The sequence below is a fragment of the Parasteatoda tepidariorum genome, chromosome 9 (genome assembly GCF_043381705.1).
Source record: "Parasteatoda tepidariorum isolate YZ-2023 chromosome 9, CAS_Ptep_4.0, whole genome shotgun sequence".
Lineage (NCBI taxonomy): Eukaryota > Metazoa > Arthropoda > Arachnida > Araneae > Theridiidae > Parasteatoda > Parasteatoda tepidariorum.
The window spans coordinates 64,244,887-64,265,945 of record NC_092212.1 but is presented as its reverse complement, the minus strand read 5'-3'; the positions used below and the strand labels follow the sequence as shown (position 1 = coordinate 64,265,945).

Below are 21,059 nucleotides of genomic sequence, written 5' to 3'. Positions count from 1 at the left end.
AAAAAAAAAACGACTTTTATCGCACATAGAGAATTGAGCAACAAAAGAAATGGATTTTCAAAAACATACATACATTCTAAGAAGAAATGGATTTTTGAAAAACAAAAATGAAAATAGCCTTACCTTTCTTTTCAGGCTTTCAAATTTTGACCTTTATTTTTCTCTCTACGTGTAGACAAATGTAAATTACTTTCTCTTTTTCTAAATCGAGGCATCCTGGATAAATCTTCTTACATCAAAGAAATTTAAAACGCGCCCGTTTTTATGAAGTTTAACAACGTAATCTCCTTTTCAAGGCCGGTCAAAAGAAAGCAACATCACCATAGCAACCAGCCTCATCCATTCAACCTCGCCCAAGTTCTGGTTACTGATTTCTACATTAGAGAACGATGTAAGCTGCCTCTGAGCGATTTGTTTATTGTTTCTGTTTGACCCGTGGTTTGAACTATTATTTGTTATTTATTGTTATTATGATTTGATATTTATTGTTATTATTTGTTATTTATTGTTATTGTTTGAAATTGTTATTATTGAGCAAGTGTGCTCATGTTTATATCAGCGACACCAAGGATTCGTTCAACTTAAAATATGAATATTTGAATGAGTTAATGAATATTTGAATGAATTTAAATAAATGTAAGCTTTAAACTAAAATTTGAATAAGCGTTTGTTGCTTCTTGTATCTGCCATCCTTTGTCAGTTTTGTACAAGATTATTCATGTTCATATTAGTGATTTAAATTTTCTTTAAAATTCAATTTGAAAATAAATATTGTGTTCAATTTATAGAGAAAAAAAACTAATAAAACCATTATATATTTCAATTATACAATTCGCACCAACTTATTAATCAAAAAATATTTGCTAGCTAAAACAATTTATTAAAGGTTTTTACAAATTATCAATATGGCGACATTTTTTCACCTACATGAAAGTTATCAAAATCAATGCATTTCCCAATTTTTTGCGAATTTTTATGAGCCCAGATAACTCATCACAGTAAATTTTTGAATATTTTATTTTTATTTTATATCCCTCGTTGAACAGCCGACCCAATTTTGGGTCTACGACTACTAATGTTCAACTCCGTAGTCTTGTAATTTTGAACCCATTCCAGAAGACAAGGAAACTCCTGGACCAGTACCCCGAGAGGTATTGATTTGTTATGGGAACATGGAGGACTTTGCCACTCGATAGATTTAACATGCATCAGTCACAATTTACTACACAGGGAGTCTTCGGCCGGCGGGGATCGAACCCACGAACTATTAGACATGGGCCCACCTGCCCTACCGACCAGGCTATCCCGGCCCCAAATTTTTAAATATTAAAAAATGAAACCACATACGCTTTTCATTTTTCACAGAATGGTGGCTTATCTCCTTTCGCCATTTTCAGAATAAATATAGAAGGCGCTGACTAAAAATAGGCTAACAGTCATGAATAACTGTTGTAAGGTCAGATCAGCAACGAAAATAGCATATTATTCGCATAACAAAAAAAAAAAAAAAAAAAAAAAAAAAAAAAAAATTAAGCCACTAAAAAATCTTCGAAAATTTGTAAAATTTTAAAGGTAGCGAAGTTATACTATTTACTCAAAAATATTGAGAACAGATGTGAGCATTAATGCTAATTTAATATATACTTAATAATAAAACAATGATAAATTATTACATTTTAAATTTATTGTAAGCAATACAAATAAAATAAACTATGTAATACTGTGATCAATATAAAAATCAAATAAAATATATCATTTAAATGTACACGCGTACACGTTCAGAACTTATGAGGATATAAAAAAAATACTCAAAATATTTTTTTCCTCATTTTCTTGTCATCAAAGACAAATTATGAATTGAAGCAATAGAATAATTTCACTCCAATCCAAGTATTATTTTAAAAAGTAAGAAAAAAAAAATGAAACTTTTCGGAAACATAATTATTAACAGATAAAGAACTTTAAAAATTACTAAATAGAATACGATTATACATATATAATAGAATAGTTATAAATTGGAATAATATAAGTCCCTAGTGCACCTTTTTAATTTTATAAAATTAAAAGCTTACCCTTTTCTCCAATCTTGTAGCCATGGTGCTTTTCTTTTTTTTCTTCTTGCGCTCAATTTTAAACGAGTAGTAGGTTTACCCTGCCTTATAACAAATCTATTCATTTCTAAAACGTCTGACCAAGAGATGACAAAGACAATTTACAGCCATTGACAACATTCAAACAAGCATTCTTGTGAATGTTTGTTTCTTGGCGACCAAGGACTAACTATGTTGGCGACCATTGAAATCCACCATTACGAAAAAGATCACAGGTTTATTTACGACAACCAACGACAACCATGAAAGTCCCCTTTTTCATGCCTGAGGGATTTCTTCATGGTTGAGTGATAGCCTCCTGGAGAGAAAAGGAGGAACTAAAGAACGATTTCAGAATAGAAAAATGTTTCATACCCGGGAAAAAAATCATTTTTTAGCAATAGTTCCTAGTTTATAATTTCATATTGCTGAAATTAGGTTTAAACTACGCACTTATATGTTTTTTTTTTTTTTAAAAAATTTCGCGAATTTAACTAAAAAAGTAATTTCGTGAAAAACGCTTGAAAATTATTCTAAAATCACATTCAAACTCGTTTTAAAAATTATTAATAGAATTTTAAAATAATTTGTTACATTAGATATGTTTGTTTAAATGAGATCTATTCTTTAATATTAAGCATTGAGCTGTCAGGTTGTAAATTATTGAGATAAAGGGATTATGTTCTCCCATAGAATAACTTTGAGACGACGATTCAATCTGGCAACGGTGCCAACATCCTTGAAATAAAATCCAAGAGACGCTACACAGCGAGAGAAACTTTTTCATCACAAATTCTTTTTGATCTTCATAATTAATTTAAAGCTTAAAAGTATTGAAAAAATGAGTTTGGACAAACCTGCAGTAAATTTTGCTGATAAGTTTCAATTGCTGAAAAGTAAAGTACTTTAACCCCTTCCTTCTTGCTCCCGTAAAAGTGACGGGGTGAGGTTTCGCCCTCTATTTCTCGTTCCCGTGATATTTCCGGGCTGGAGTGTTGAGTAGTAACCCGCCAATAAGAATAAAACTAATTCTCTTCTTTTGCCCGGAAAACATTTTACTTCTCATTTTACGCACCAGATGGCAGTACCAGGATATTTTTAAGGTAATTGTAAATAATTAGCTTATTTTAAACTAGATGTCAAGAAATAGGCACTTTTATGACAACTTTCTTGAAAATTAATTGATCGTTAAGGGGTTAAAGGGACTGAACCTCTCAAATTGAAGAAGTATACAGTTGTAATAATGAAATACAAATAGTTATTGCAACCCACAATTTTACTAATTTCTTCTCATTGACTTATTCAGACTATAATAACTTACACACTCAAAAACTTACTTAGCACGCCATTCATTAAATTTTTCTCCTATGTTTTTTTCCTCTTGGCAGACAATCTTAACTCTCTAACTGGCATGTTTTTTCTATATCTACTATTGCTATTCTTCATACTTAAATAGTTGTTTATAATATACTAAGCTCCAAATGGTTTCGAATACTGGAACAATGCTTAAACTCACAAATCAATTTGAATAAATTCGTAGATAATGAATAATATAGTAAAATAGTGTAAGCGGCTTCTATTTATAAACATCGAAAAAAATATTCGTGTACAAGCTTAAATAAAAAGAGCCTTTTCTTCATTCCGCCATAACTTTCAATATACATTTCATTAGCAAAATTTTCATAGTTTATGACATCCAATTACAAAAATTCGCTTAGCTATTTTGAGTTTCAAAATAACTTACTGTTCCTCAAGGCATGTATCCTGCCTTTCCCAAAGCTGCCAATATAGCTGAACCCAGAACCAACCGGAAAACCTTTAATCAAAAAATCATTGAGAACCAACCAAGAAGAAAAAATAAATAAATAAAGTCTTCTCATCCCCCAAGAAGAAATGTTCCGTTCTAGGAAAGTAAAACATTAATTCAGTGCAGTCATGCCTCTCCCCCACCCCAACCCCAACGAAAAAAAAAAAAAAAAAAGCCAAAAATAAAATTTCAACTTTTTTTTCTTCCTCTCTCATATCCCCCCAGAACGACACCCCCTCCTTTGCCACCTTCTAGGCAAAGGACTTTTTCTGTTCTAGGGATGGCCTCCCTTGCGGAATTTACAGCGGACCACACAGATTACAAACTTTACAACCTAACACCTTTTAATCAATCAACTAATTTTGTTATTAAATATTTTAATTAATTATCTATACATAATAATAAACGCGGCTGTGTGTGCGTCCGTTTGTCTGTAATCACAATATATCGCCCCAGAAGCCTCGTCCAGGCACGAAACTCGGCACATAATTGTGTTTTAACATAATGAAGAAGTATTTTTTTTCTTTTCCAAAAATTTGGATTAGTTTTTTTAGTTAACAGTCATTTTGTAAGAAAATCTATGCTTTTTCGTCTTCAAAGAGCCTAGTCAAAAAACTATTAAAAAATGCATATACTTTTCTCTACTCTTATAAATGTATGCTAATGCGAACCTTACAACTGAAATATTAATTTTCGACAACTTAAACCAATAATATACGAAGGAATTAATAATTTAATTTTAAGGTTCGCATTAGTTTACATTTATCAAAGTGGAGAAAAGTTTAACTTTTGTATTAAAAATGTGGCAACATATTCGATACGTAAATAGAACGCTTCGCTTTGATATATTTGTCGCTGTTCATCTGGATATGAAGACAAAATTGCAGGACTTTAATTGTCCACTAATCTTCAGATTTCCTGCTATGTTTTAAAAAACTTTATTTGTGAAAACCTTTAGCGAGGCGGACAGCTGACCGCCTTAGGGGGCTAGTATAAAATAAAATAAATAAAAAATAATAATTAATTCCTAATCCACTAATGTACTTTTTGTTTATGTTTTTATATGTTTGTGCTGTCCCTTATTTGTGTTATCCTTTTCTTCTCACCATCATTTTAATTAATTACTAACAATTAATCTAACTAATCAACAAATTTTAATAATCATAGGCCTCTGATTCAGTAGTAAATCTATCATTTACGGAGGTGGCCTTGTAAACGTCGCAGCAATTATTAGATTCCACAGTTTCCCTTCTCTGTGACTGCAGCCAATGCTTTTTCTGCGGAAGAGTTCTCGCTCTACAGGGTTAGTCCTACGTCATCAACGACGTCACTAGCTCTCCTCGTTCCAAACTTTGTTTTGAACGGAGTAAACAATATGGCGTTTCTCATGTAGTTAAAAGTGGGTCAAATAAATCTTTGAATATATTAATCTAGAATCGAATTTAAATTTCAATTCTTTCCGCATTTTATACTTCATAGTTTTCTCTACCCGCGTCTGAAATCTTTTTTTTTCCTTTACTATAAATTTTAACTTAATGGAATAAGAAATATTAAACATCGAATGTGCTTTAAAAATCTGTTTTTTTTTTCCATCAGAAATCATTTAGAAATCATTAGAACACGAAGCTTAACATTTCAAAAGTAATAATTACACTCTTCAACGAAATAAAACTATTTTTTGTATCAAATCACGCTGTCAAATTTTCAAACTATTGCGTTGGAAATTGGAAAAACTTAAAACTTCGAAATGAACAGTTTTAAATTTATAAAATAAAAAATTGCTCTTTCCTCCATTCTTTTAACTGTGGTGCTTTTTTTCTCCCTTCTTCTTTCTTATTGCGCTCTATCTTAAACGATTAGTAGGTTGACTTTGCTTAATAACAAATCTATACATTGCCGAAGCGTCGTTAATACTCAAAAAGTCACCAAGTGAATATTAACACATTTTACAACCATTTTGTTTTCATTTTATACCCGTCGTTGAACAGCCGACCCAATTTTGAGTTTACGACGACTAATGTTCCGCTCTGCAGCCTTGTAATTTCGAACCCAATCCAGAAGACGAGAACTCCTGGATCAAGTAGTGGGAGGAATTTGCGTTCGTGGAAGACTTTTTGACAGAACTAACCGCGATTTGCGTTACTTGAACAGGGAAACTACGAAAAACTCTCATGATTAGCCTGACTACAAACAGACTAACCCATGATCCGTATGCCACTAAGGATATTTTACCTCAGCTCTGTGGTTTGTACGAGCCGGGTGCGGAATTCGCATTCCCAGTCATCGCTGGGATTCGAACCTGGGATCACCTGACTGAGATGCATCCATCCCTTGAGCCAGCACAGTTCAATAGGAATAATTTAAAGTAATTGCATGTTTTATATTTTATACCTCTGATTTTGCAATGGCTAGCACTGAACAATTACGCTCTTCGTCGTGGAAGTGGTGCTTATTTAACGTTACAGCCACAGAGGCCAGCTCATATGGTGGGCCACATTCACACGTCACACAATAGACTAAACACACACAGACAGAGAGAGTCGCGATAGCTCAGGGAATAAAGCGTTCGCCTGCTAATGGAATTATCCAGGTTCCAAACTCAGCGTTGGTAGGTTGATGGAAATTCCGTTCCTGCCTCACATCAAAAGTTGCTCGAATAAAGTATCCTCAGTGGTAGATGCACCATGGATTACAATCCCTTTGCCGTCGGGCTAACTGTGAGAGGTTTAAGTGGTTTTCCTCTACCTACAACGCAAATGCATGTTAGTTCTATCAAAAATTCCTCCACGTCAGCTAGCTTGTCCCTATGCTCAATCCAGGAGTTCCCTTGTCCTCTGAGTTGGGTTCTAAATAGCAAGATACTTTAATAGTTATATACTCAGGATTAGGTCGATAGTTGAACGCCATTATAATAATAATAATAATAATAAACAGAGAGAAAATCATTTTTTGTCCCTAGCGGGATTCGAATCCGCGACCATTGGCTTCACAGTCAGGTATCCTAATCGCTCCGCCATCTGACAGTCTCTTTTCGCCAAACGCAACGCATCCATTTCACCAATGGCTCAGGAGATAGAGCATTCGCCTTCCAATGGAGCGAACCGGGTTCGAATCCCAGTCGATAGGAATTCCGCATCCGGCTTGCACCGACCACAGTGCTGACATGAAATATCCTCAGTGGTACACTGATCATGGGTTAGAGTCCCCTTGCCGCCAGGCTTACCGTGGGAGGTTCTCGTGGTCTTCCTCTCCATGTAACGCAAAAGCGGGTTAGCTCTATCAAAAAGTCCTCCACGAAGGCGAATTTCTCCCAATACTCGATCCAGGAGTTCCCTTGTCTTCTGGATTGGGTTCAAAATTAGAAGGCTACGGAGTTGAACATTAGTAGTCGTAAACACTTTGAATTGGGTCGGCTGTTCAACGACGGTTATAAAATAAAATAAAATCATTCTATTTCCTAATAAAAAAAATTTTGGTTCAATTTTATTGAACATTTAAAATTAAAATAATAATAAACAAATATTTTTTGTAAAATACATAAAACTAATATTTTTTTTTATTTGTTGAACCGACGCTTTTTCATGAAACCAATTAAAACATGGTCAATAATATAATATAGACACAATATCAAATAGAGGCGTAAAGAAACTAAATAGAAAATTAACAACAAAAGAAAGTTGGGGGAAAGAAATTACTTTTTTCTCCATTCCATAAGATTGGCACCTTTCTTTTTCTTTCGCTTACTGGACAAATACAGCCGTTTTTTGCTTTTACAGTGTCCCATTTCACAGTTAAAAAGAGCAAAAGCAAGGAACTTGCAACAAACGAGCTACAAATGCAAATTTTAAAACAAGTAGAAAGGGTCGTAGATATTTCATATTGAAAACTGGTTTTCATCCCCTGCGGTGCATTCTGGGTAATTTTGACGCAAAGGAGGAGAGAAATTTTTGAGTCTATTTACATATATATATAGTCCCTGGTTAAATTATTAAGCGCAATATAAGATTCTATGTAAAATTTTATTTATCAGGTGATACTATATGGATTTATTGTTTTGTGTCAACTAGTTAAATTAGACGATATATTGTATAAATTAGACAATATATTATATAAATTAGACCAAATTATTAGACGTACTGCGTTTTTTTTTTTTTTTTTTTAAATATTTACATGTTTAACACGAGTATGCAATACTTTTATATTTAAACATACGTGTAATGGGTTCTTATTAAGAAGATTTTTCATACACTTCCTATTTTTTCATTTTATTTTTAACATATTGTATTACAATATGAACCAATTAATACACGAACGTAAACAAGTTCAATCCAAATTCAGATCACTAAAAATAATAAACTATATAATATCACCTAATAAGTAAGATTTTACATGGAATCTTATAGTGCGTTTGATAATTCACATAGGTACTGTATATGTATATATTAATATATTTATTATTTTATGTTTTTCATTATTATTTACCTAGAATTAAAATATTTTAGAACCCAAAATATATATTCTTTGCTGATTTTTTTTTCTGACAAAATTATGACAATACAAATTCTGCTATCAACAGTTTATGATAGTTTGTTAAATAGCTAATAGTTTTTAGAGTTTTGAAAGGTATTTTTGCTTATGCCATCAACGTTAAAGGGATTTTTTAGCGTCAATCAAATCAGTTTTCATCAATTTAAAACTGTAATAAAAGTAGACTTCAAAAACTCTAAAAATCTAGATAAACGCGTTGTTTTAAATTGCTGATTCAAAACCACAAATCGCCTCATTTCATTGCATTAAAGTTTTAAGGAAAAATTCATGGAAATTCAAAAAATTATCCAGCTCTATTTTTTCTAATCTAACCCCGGTTTTTTTCCAACCTCTTTTGAAAGGTATTGTGCTGTCGAATAATGCTATATCATTAAAAGCTTTTTTAAGGACAAACAAATATCAAGAAAACATAAATTAAAAATTTGACCTAAAATTCAAGATAGAGAGGGTACATTTTCGATACCTGCAAAAAAACCAAACGCAATTTGACACATAAAACGAGCGGTATTTTAGATTAACTATAAATTTTTCTTGACAAAATTATACCAATATAATTCTGCACTCAGCAGTTTTTGAAAGGTAGTTATATAGAAAACATCTGTCTGTTTTTAGAATCTTGAAGATAACCTTTGTTTTTTCCGCAGTTAGTTTAAAAAAATTTCGCCATTAAAAAAAAAGTTTTTAAATGTTAAAAAATTTAATTACAAACGCTTTTCAATTCCCCTAAACCTTAAGATATTTTCACCGAGGGCTTTAGCTAACGGTAAGGTTAAATTTAAACTAAATTATAAAAAAGTGTTGCAAACTTACTACAGCAGTTATGAAAATAGCATATTTTCACAAAAACTCTTTATTTCATAGGATGACAGAGTCTTATAAAAACAGCCTTAATTACAGTTAAAGAGGTCTTTCACGTCCTCTGGTGTTGGGAGTAATTTCTATAGCTTGGAAATCCGTTCCTCACGTTTTAGAACAGCAGAAAAAATTTGAGTCATGTGATTAAAATTAATTTTCCCAGTTCTCATGAAATTTAATTAAAATAGATTTAACAAAAATTAGTCTTCAATTAAAGAAAATAAACTACTAGAGCAAACTACAGAATCCTATCCTTAGATTTCATTTTGTAGAATCTTGTGTTAAACCTTGTGGAGGAACAAGGTTCGTTGTTGTAGTTCATTTACGTCGCATTAGAGCTGCCCAATGGGCTATAGTCGACGGTCTGAAAAACATCCCTGAGGAGGATCCGATGACATGTCAGTTACAATTTTGATTCTCTGCAGAGGAGATGGCACCCCACGGACGATAGCCCGACGATCTGCGCGCGAAGTCGAGCACTTTACGGTAGAGGAGTTTAACGAGGACCCATACCGCACACTCTCGATCCCCACACACACTGATCCAAGTGGTCACCCACCTGCGCACTGACCACAGCCAGTGATGTTTGACTTCTGTGATCTGCTGGAAACTGTGTCTTAACGATCAGTCCACCGCGGGACGAAACAAGGTTCGAGTACCGAAGATTCTGTAGTGGAAACAATCGATAAACTGGATCAGAGTACCGAATAGTCTCTAGTAGAAGTAGTACTTAATTTACACCGCACCAAGTTGCATATTTATCACATTAAAAACGCGTATTCCAAATTTTATTTTTATGAGAAATTAAAATTATTGAGAACTAGTGAGAAATCAGTGAGTTAATGATTGAGTGAAGGTTTTGATTTTTATGTATACTGTCTCGTAATGAACTAATAGTAAAGACACGGTTCTCAGTAGAACACCGAAGGCAAGCATCACTGGCTGTGGCCAGTAAGCGGCTGGGCGGTGAGACCTTTGATTTGTCTGCGTAGAGACCGAGAGTTTGCGATATCGGTCCTTGTTAAACTGTTCTACCGTAAAATGCTCAACTTCGCGCGTAAATCGTCGGGCTACCAAAGCAGGGGAGCCATCCCCCCTGCAGGAGATAAAAATTGATCATCTTCAGGGATGTTTCCCAGACCGTCACCAATAGCCCATAGTGCATCTCTAAGGCGACGTAAATAAAATAACTACTACTTTTTATGTATACACATAACATAGACAACACTTACTTGAAGAACAATTTTAATGTAAATTCATCCCAGCAAAATTTCAAAACTGTGCGTAACACAAAATCTATACAATAATATCATGTAAGAACTATGGATATTCACACTATGATAGGACTTTGACGTAAATTAGTAATAAATATAATCGTGTCAGCATCATAAACGTCGGTTATTTACCGCGACAGCAGAGTGATTATTTATACGATTCTAGTCCACAATAAAACTTAATCTTAAACAAACTTCAGTCACGATATATTTACTTACAAAAATACGGTATGCATACTATAGGAGTTGTAAGTTCTTTGTAAGAAAACTCAGAGTATGTTTTGGTAATTAATTACTGACGAATCAATCACAAAATCCTAAATGAGCTAATAAAAAAACTTTTTTTTTATGGAACTTCGATAAACAATTTCGCACTAATTCAATAAAATAGATGGCTATGATTCATTTTCACGAGGTGGTGGCATATGTTTTAAAAGTTCTTGCGTTTTGTCGGCAAAAATACTTTTATCTCCTTCGCTCAAAAATCTACCCAATTCAGCTTCAAAAATGAGATCCGCTATGGCTGTTTGAACAAAGGCACACGATCTAGGATCTAGATCTCTTAATTTCGAAGCTATAAACTCAGCGTAAGCATCAAATTTGTCTCTTCTGGAATGACTCTTATCTTCATCTTCCGAAGAGCTTCCTGAAGAACTCGGCGATGTTTCGGTATTCTTTTTTACAAATACTTTCCTTAAATCTGTCTCGTTATAACGTTTAGACGATTTAACAGGAGTTACTGAGTTGCATTCTAAACCGACAGACGTGATTGGAGATGTGACTTCGACTTCACTTTGACTTTTGCCAGTCATATTTTCACTGGTGCTTAATGGTTCTGAGAAAGCAACGTTTGGACTAATTAGATTTTCTGATGGCATGTTTGACGCATCTGCAAATGGATTTTCTGATGGGTCAATATCAAATGTAGAAACATCTAAAATGTTAGATGGGTCCACCTCTGTTTCGATTATCTCTTGTTTAATGATGATATTAGGGTTGTATACAAGCTCAGCATTTGGAGGGGACATGTCAGGAAGACCCTGGAAGACTCCAACATCAGGTAGCAATTCCTGTCGAGTACTAGTAGATGGTTTATTTGCATCTACATTTTTTAGTTTTGCTCCAGAACTGTAAGGTCCAGAAATATTTGCCTGAAATTAAAGTAAAAATAAATATTTAATCAAAATTTTGCTGGATTAATATAAGCGATACAGCGTTACACCTTTTTTTCTGAAATTCATCTAAAAGTGATCTGACAGTGTCCAACCACAACGCTTTGAGTCTAGTTTACGAGATCTCCGACTTTTTTGCACTAGTTTAGGTAACTGGACGTACTCCAATCGAAACCGGTTTGATAATTTAAGTTCGCAATAAATAAATTTTCGTATTTTACTGTGTGAAATATAAACTGCTTATGTCAAAATTACTCGCATTAATCTCCGTGATCCTCTTGACCGACAACTGACTATTAACATCTTATAAATATGTTTAGATTATATTGTAACAAAACTACTTTAGAATTGCCACCACGCCATCTTGTGGCGGGAACAGTAACGAATGAGTTGAACTACAGCAACCGATGGGAGAACATCTCCTAAATAATATCTCCGTTTTAGTGTTTTGTGAGTTTCGTTGTTAATTTGTGTTTGATAATTTGTAAGGTGTTTTAATTTTCTTGGAAAATGGTTACAAATTCTGGCTAACAGAACTACTTTAGAATATCCATCACGCCATCTTGTGGCGGGAACAGTAACGAATGAGTTGAACTATCGCAACCGATGGGAGAACATCTCCTAAATAATATCTCCGTTTTAGTGTTTTGTGAGTTTCGTTGTTAATTTGTGTTTGATAATTTGTAACTGTTTTCTGTGCTCTGTTATTGAAAATAAATAAATAATTTCAGAACTAGCCCGGAGCTTTTATTTTCTTGGAAAATTATTACAATATTAGTTTTTACATCTTTGAATTATTTATTTTTAAATTACATAAACGATTTTGATTTTATCAAGAAATTCATGAATAATATAATTCATAAAGTATATTAAATTCATGAAGAATATTAAATTCATTAAGAAATTCATAAAGAATATTAAATTCATTAAAAAATTCATAAAGAATATTAAATTCATTAAGAAATTCATAAAGAATATTAAATTCATTAAGAAATTTATAAAGAATACTAAATTCATTAAGAAATTCATAAAGAATATTTTTAAAAAAAATATTTGATTTAAATTTTAACTTTAAAAATAAAATAAAATTACATGCTAATAAAATAAATTATAAACGTTTGGATTAGTTTTCCTCCCCAACACATTTGTTATATGATTACAAAAAAAGCCATACTTTAAAAATACGTCTAAAAAATTGCTAGTAAACAAATATTCTTAAAGGATTTTCCAGAAAATTAACGGTCAATGAGAAGCTTAATAACAAATGTCGATAGATTCATGGAGATTTTCACATTGATGAAAAATGTTATTTATTTAATTTTATAATCAGCGTCGAACAACCAACCCATTTTTAGGTTTACGATTAATATTGTTTGTACATTTAGTTGTTATCATTTAGCTAACAGGAGCAGACTTCATGTCTACCCCCCATTGTTTGGATCTGAACCTGGGTCACATCATTAGGAGGCGGACGTTCCATTCCCTGAGCCACCGTGACTCTATATAAAATGTTTAATGCACATAGACTATACACGAAAGAGCCATTACATTATGATCACCCTCCATCTATAACAATAGACTCGCCCAGGTTTTCCTGGGGCACATTAGGTCCCATAATCCTCATAGAACAATCCCTGACGTCTGTAAGCTACTTGGACATAGTTGCAGACCAGGTTCCCCCATCCATGGCAGCAGTTTTTCCTGCGGGGGATGGTGTTTACCAACAGGACAATGCACCATATCATAAGTGTCGAATCGTCGAGGAACATTCCAGTGACCTGACCTTAATCCAATAGATACATACATACATTTTATAAATTCTTATTCAGTCACAATTATACAACCTGGAATTTCATACCGTAGCCCTCAAACATTTAGACCAAAATAACAGAATGTAGTTTTTCATCAAAAAGAAATTAATAAATGAAAATAAATGAAATAATGTATGAAAGAAATTAAGAAAATATCCATAATTTACGTGTCATCATGAGACTCAACATCAATTTTTCATTACAATTTTATCACTTAATGTTATGTTTTTTTTTAAAATGTTTTTTCTTCTACTTGTATATCTTTACAAAGCGATTGTTCATGTAAAAATATAATTTTATTTTCCTTCAGTGAACAAAGTTTTTAACTACGATAATAAATTGTTCGAAAGATGAGGAATTTGATTTCAGTAACCTTTCGGACAGCTTCATGGCATATAACTTATTATTTGAGTCTAATATAATTTGTTTCCTTACCAAAATTTATGGAAATACACTGTAAAAAATATTCTACAATATGGTCAGAATTTCACTTACTAGGATTTAAAGTTAATGTTTCACGAGGGTGACCACAAACATGTTAATTGATTTTTGCAGGTGATATTTTAAGTTACGAAATCAGACACAAAAATGTAGACAAAAAATTGCTGGATTTGGATTCCTTTCCTTAAAAATAATAGAGGGAGGGTAGCCGAAATCTCTGGGAAATGTGGTCCTAATAGTGTGGTCACGAAAGCGGTCGTTCAATGAAGTCGTATATTTAAAATTTAATTTCTCAGGAACAAGTCGACCGATTTCGCTCAAATTTTGTATTTTTCCATGTAAAATTACATACTTTAAAATTATTTAAAAAATTTTATACCTTAAGTTTCGAAATATTTGCAACTATTATTAAATAAAATTATTAAAATTTTGATTATTTGGAATTATATTTAATTAAGCGAATGATTATAATTGTGAGCAAATATATTTCGATCAGCTTATAAAGTTTTTGAGGTATTGGACTGTTATTTAATAACATAAAAAATATTCACTAAAATAATAAACAATTGTTAAAAGCTAATTTTTGCATGGATTCATCATTGGATAAATGAATTTTATAACTGTGTGTAAAAAATTTTCTATTCGTTTAAAAAGTTCTCAAAATATGATGAAATATGCAAAAAGTAAAATTAGCATTATGGGGTCCAAACTTTGGCCCACATACTGTGGAGACCATATTTCCCACTTTTCGGCTTCCTTTCTGTATTTTGGGAGTCAGAAATCCGAATCCGTCGGAAAAAAGGTTTATTTATTTTGATAAAGTTAATTTAAAATATCTTCTCCACTAAATAATTTGCATATTTGAGGTCACCCCCTCGAACCATTGAGATTGAGTCCCAGAACATGAAAATCCGATCATTAAATCAAGAGTTATTCAGGGTAATTTGTTTTTAGCACTACATATAGATGTAGGGTAGGGAATCAAGTAAAAAAAAAATTTAAACTTACATAATGTATAAATAATCATAGGTTTATTTGCGTATTGTTTAATAATTCTAGGTTATTTATTTATTCTAAAATAAATGTAAGCTTAATTGAGCAGCCTGTATATTGAAATTGAGTGAAAGTGCATTGCTCTCAAAATTCATTGATTTAAATCAGTGGTTACCAACTGGCGGCCCACGGGTCACATCCGACTCGGGGAGCCTTTCTTTGGTGGCCCGTGAACATTAGTTGTTATTTTTTCCGGACAATTTTCGTAAAAATCTATATATGGGTTTAAAGTACTTTTCTTCATTTAAAAAAAACTTCATTTCTTAGTTTCAGTGAAATTTATTTAGCACACCAACGGTGAAAAAAAATTTATTTCTCAGGTAAAAATCTTCTTATTTTAATTTTTAATTCAATACTTTTGTTTTGTATAACTTGATAAAAATATTTAATGTTCCTTCAAACGCAAAAGAGTGTATAAAATTTTGATAAAGTTGCTGCCCGCCATTTGACTGGTGTCTTTAATTGCGGCCCCATTTTAGTTGGAAACCCCTGATTAAAATGATGATTTTTCAATTATTATTTTTTAAATAACCGATTTAAATTAATTTCTTATAGATTTAAAATTTTACAAAGCATTCAACATGAAATATTTTAACTTTTTATTGATTTTCATTGTTGTAATTTTTATTATGCATATGTTGTTTGTTAAATTTCAATTAACCAACATTAAATTACAGCACTTTATGGAGGCAGTGATAGCCTGGCTAGTAATGCATTAGGCCCATGCCTGAGAGGATCCCCGCCTGCCGAAGACTCCTGGTGTACAAAATGGTGAATGGTGCACGTTAAATCTGTCGGTTAACAAAGTCCTCCAAGTTCCCACAACAAATCATTACCTCTGGGGTACTGAATCTCTGATTGATCGTGCTCGGGTTAAGGTCAAAATTACGATATGTTTCCTCCCTGTAAAACGGGGTGTGACGTTTGTCTCTTGATCATCCACAGGGATGCTTAGTTTTTCTCAGATATTATACGACCTATGTTGGCCATATATAGGCTGATATTGGCTCTATATAAGATCAATATTAAAAAATCTAGGCATCCTAATATTGGTCCCTCGGTTGATGGTCATATAAAACCCATATTCTGCCAATTTCGAGCCCAACTGGGGCCAAATTAAATCTGTTGTTGGGGTTTGTAACTTAAATCTGTACTTTTTTTGTAAATTTTTTTTTATATTTTTTTAACTTCACTTTAAATTTGCAATTTTAGGGCTCCTGGCTTGGCAAACCTAAAACTAAAAATTTTTAATTAAGATTTTTTTTTATATAAAAAAAATTATATCTAACTCAGTCTACCTAAAAGTTTTTTTAAAATTTCCTATGAGCTGCTCAATCAGTCTTCCCGATGAGCAGACCTAGTGGGTTCTCCAGAAGTGGTATCCACTCTTTCAGGACCACCACAATGGGTGAGATACCGTTGGCCATGTTAATTTGGACGTCTAGTTTCTGCAACACTAGATGGCAGCACCGAGACTCTATTTGGATGCTAAAGTGCACTAGGAATTTAATTTTGCCAGAAATGCCAAGAGCCAATAAGGCACTCCAGGGATCTTTTACGCGCCGTATAATCATACGACATGGCCGCTGAGGATTTTCTGCATCCCGAAAATCTGGTGTCTGAGCCGGGAATCGAACCCGCAGACTTGGGCTCAGAAGGCCGACAACAAACCAACATCTACCTAAAAGTTATTATTATTATTATTTTTTTAATCCTTGCAGATATTCCAATGCTTTCAGTTGAAATGCTTGAAAAAAGTAAATTGCCTCAAACAACAATGAAATTCGTTTAAAATTATTTTAATGCATCTTTATACAAAACAACAAAGTGTCTCGATATTTACAACAAGAAATTAAGTGATAATAGTATGAGACACGTAAATATTAGTAAACATTTAATGATAACGAATAATGAGCAAAGGTGAAATATACATCGTTATGAGTTATTTATGAGCAGAATGCATGCTGGGTATCATTTCCAAAGGAACTTCACTTTCATAAAAGGATGGGGTTACGAAATCTTTCGTGGGTCGTGCATCATACTTGGACGAANTTTGAACTATAAACGTTTTGATTAGTTTTCCTTCCTTACAAATTATTTGAACTATATTTGAACAGTTTATTTGAACTATAAACGTTTTGATTAGTTTTCCTTCCTTACAAATTATTTGAACAATATTTGAACAGTTTATTTGAACTATAAACGTTTTGATTAGTTGTCCTTCCTTGCAAATTATTTGAACTATATTTGAACAGTTTATTTGAACTATAAACGTTTTGATTAGTTGTCCTTCCTTACAAATTATTTGAACAATATTTGAACAGTTTATTTGAACTATAAACGTTTTGATTAGTTGTCCTTCCTTACAAATTATTTGAACTATATTTGAACAGTTTATTTGAACTATAAACGTTTTGATTAGTTGTCCTTCCTTACAAATTATTTGAACTATATTTGAACAGTTTATTTGAACTATAAACGTTTTGATTAGTTGTCCTTCCTTACAAATTATTTGAACTATATTTGAACAGTTTATTTGAACTATAAACGTTTTGATTAGTTGTCCTTCCTTACAAATTATTTGAACTATATTTGAACAGTTTATTTGAACTATAAACGTTTTGATTAGTTTTCCTTCCTTACAAATTATTTGAACTATATTTGAGCAGTTTATTTGAACTATAAACGTTTTGATTAGTTTTCCTTCCTTACAAATTATTATATGACCATAAAAAAGAAGACTTCTGAAGAAAAACAATTCCACATTTTGAAAATAAGTCTAAAAAATTGTTGGTAAACATATATTCTCAAAGGATTTCCCAGAAAATTCATGATCAATAAGAAGGTTGATAACAAATACAGATAGATTCATTGTGATATTTCATTTTACATTGATAAAATTTTTTATTTATTTAATTTTATAACCAGCGCTGAATAACCAATCCATTTTTCACTTACGATTAACTATGTTTGAAAGTCACTATTCATAATCATTCAGCTAACCGGAGTAGATTTCATGTCTACATTGTTTGGATCTGAACCTGGGTCACATCATTAGGAGGCGGACGTTCCCTTCCCTGCGCCACCGTGACTCCATATAAAATGTTTAATGTACATAGATTATATAACACAACATGCATTTTATAAATACCTATACAACCTGGAATTTCATACTGCAGCTCTCAAACATTTAGACCAAAATAACAGAATGTATTTTTTCATCAAAAAGAAATGAATAAATGAAATAATGTATGAAAGAAATAAACAAAATTTTCATAATTTACGTGTCTATCGTCATGAGATTCAGCATCGATTTTTCACTACAATTTTATCACTTAATGTTTTTTTTTTTTTTTTTTTTAAGTTTATGTTTTTTCTTCTACTTGCATAGCTTTGCAAAGCGATTATTCATGTAAAAATACAATTTTATTTACCTTCAGTTTTTAACAACAATAAAAAATTATTAGAAAGATAAGAAATTCGATTTAAGTAACTTTTCAGACAGCTTTATGGCGTATAACTTATTATTTGGATCTAATATACTTTGTTTTCTTACAATGTATTTATGAAATGAAGTAACTTTTCGGACAGCTTTATGGCGTATAACTTATTATTTGGATCTAATGTACTTTGTTTCCTTACAATGTATTTATGAAATGAAGTAACTTTTCGGACAGCTTTATGGCGTATAACTTATTATTTGGATCTAATATACTTTGTTTCCTTACAATGTACTTATGAAATACATTAAAACAAAAATATTCTACAATATGGTCAGAATTTCATCTACTAGGATTTAATGTTTCACGAGAGTGACCACAAATATGTTAATTGATTTTTGCAGGTGATATTTTAAGTTACGAAATCAGACACAAAAATGTATTTTTTCTGCTGGATTTGGATTCCTTTCCTTAAAAATAATAGAGGGTAGCCGAAATTTCTGGGAAATGTGGTCCTATTAGTGTGGTCACGAAAGCGGTCGTTCAATGAAGTCGTATGTTTAAAATTTAATTTCTCAGGAACAAGCCGACCGATTTCGCTCAAATTTTGTATTTTTCCATGCAAAATTACATACTTTAAAATGATTTAAGAAATTGTATACCATACGTTTCAAAATATTTGCAACTATTATTAAATAAAATTATTAAAATTTTTATTAATTGGAATTATATTTAATTAAGAAAATGATTATAAGTGTGAGCAAATATATTTCGATCAGCTTATAAAGTTTTTGAGGTATTGGATTGTTATTTAATAACATAATAAATATTCACTAAATTAATAAACAATTGCTAAAAGTTAATTTTTGCATGGAATCATCATTGGATAAATGAATTTTATAGCTGTGAGTAAAAAATTTTCCATTCGTTTAAAAAGTTCTCAAAATATGACGAAATACGCAAGACGTAAAATTAACATTATAGGGTCTAAACTTTGGGCCGCTCACCTGATCAAACTATGGGGACCATATTTCCCTGATTTCGGTTTTCCCCTGAGTGAGAAACGGAGTCAGTCAGCCAAGTTTGGCAGTCAGAAATCCGAATCCGCCAGAAAAAAAAAAGGTATGTTTATTCTAAGAAAGTACATTTTTATGTTTGATTTCGCAACTTAAAATATCTTCTGCCCTAAATAATTAGCATATTTGAGGTCACCCCCTTGAACCATTGAGATCGAGTCATAGAACAAGAAAATTCGATCATTAAATCAAAAGTTATTCAGGGTGATTTTCTTTCCACTTACAAGTAGGGTAGAGAATCAAGTAAAAAAAAAATTAAACTTACGCAATGTATAATAATCATAGGTTTATTTATGTATTGTTTAATAATTATAGGTTATTTATTTATTCTGAAATAAATATAAGCTTAATTGAGCAGCTTGTATATTGAAATTGAGTGAAAGTGCATTGCTCTCAAAATTCATTGATTTAAATCAGTGGTCAATCACATCCGGTTCGGGAAGCCCTTTTTTTTGTGGCCCGTGAACATTATTAGTTGTCATTTTTTCCGGACAATTTTCGTAAAAATCTATATATGGGTTAAAAGTACTTTTCTTCATTTAAAAAAAAACTTCATTTCTTAGCTTCAGTGAAATTTATTTAACACACCAACGGTGAAAAAAATTTATTTCTCAGGTAAAAATCTTCTTATTTTAATTTTTAATTCAATACTTCTGTTTTATATAACTTGATAAAAATATTTAATGTTCCTTCAAACGTAAAAGAGTTCTATAAAAAATTTTGATAAAGTTGCGGCCCGCCATTTGACTGGTATTTTTAATTGCGGCCCCCGGCCCATTTTAAGTTGGAAACCCCTAATTAAAATGATGATTTTTTTTTAACAATTGATTTAAATCAATTTCTTTTAGAATTAAAATTTTACAAAGCATTCAACATGAAATAATTTAACCTTTTTGTTGATTTTCATTGTTTTAATTTTTATTATACATATATTGTTGGGCTAATAAGTTTCAATTAACCAACATTAAATTACAGCACTTTACTGAGGCAGTGATAGCCTGGCTAGTAATGCATTAGGCCCATGTCCGCCTGCCGAAGACTCCTGGTGTACAAAATGGTGACTGGTGCACGATAAATCTGTCGGTTAACAAAGTCCTCCAAGTCCCCATAACAAATAATTACCTCTGGGGTACTGGATCCCTGATTGATCGTGCTCAGGTTAAGATCAAAATTACGATATGTTTCCTCCCTGTAAAACGGGGTGTGACGTTTGTCTCCTGATCATCCACGGGGATGTTTAGTTTTTCTCAGATACTATAGGGCAAATGTTGGCCATAAATAGGCTGATATTATCTCTATATAGGATCAATATTAAAAAATCTAGACATCCTAATATTGGTCCCTCGGTGGATGGTCATATAAGGACCCATATTCTGCTAATTTTGAGCTTAACTGGGGCCAAGTTAAATTTGTTGTTGGGGTTTGTAACTTAAATCTGTTCTTATTTTGAAAAAAAATATATAACTTTTTTTAACTTTACTTTAAATTTGCA

General features: G+C 32.0%; 2 protein-coding genes across 6 annotated transcripts in view; both read right to left on the bottom strand.

The window, feature by feature from the left end:
• LOC107450690 (serine-rich adhesin for platelets) overlaps positions 1-9,369 on the bottom strand; it is a 54,888-nt gene extending 45,519 nt beyond the window's left edge. The window contains exons 1-2 of one of the 5 annotated variants that reach the window (XM_071185058.1): positions 9,256-9,356; positions 7,593-7,726 (exon numbers count right to left, since the gene is read on the bottom strand). In XM_071185058.1, the coding sequence (XP_071041159.1) occupies positions 7,593-7,681 (89 nt within the window). In that variant the 5' untranslated portion in view covers positions 7,682-7,726; positions 9,256-9,356. Of the gene's footprint in view, positions 1-123; positions 357-2,072; positions 2,315-7,592; positions 7,727-9,255 lie in introns of those variants that run through there. The other 4 variants (XM_043050549.2, XM_016066584.3, XM_016066599.3 and 1 more) reach the window with 4 other exon arrangements.
• Positions 9,370-10,530: 1,161 nt separating this feature from the next.
• Positions 10,531-21,059, bottom strand: part of LOC139426371 (uncharacterized) — a 59,644-nt gene continuing 49,115 nt past the window's right edge. The window contains exon 3 of the mRNA XM_071185061.1: positions 10,531-11,725. Coding sequence (XP_071041162.1) covers positions 10,970-11,725 — 756 coding nt within the window. The 3' untranslated portion in view covers positions 10,531-10,969. The remainder of the gene's footprint in view (positions 11,726-21,059) is intronic.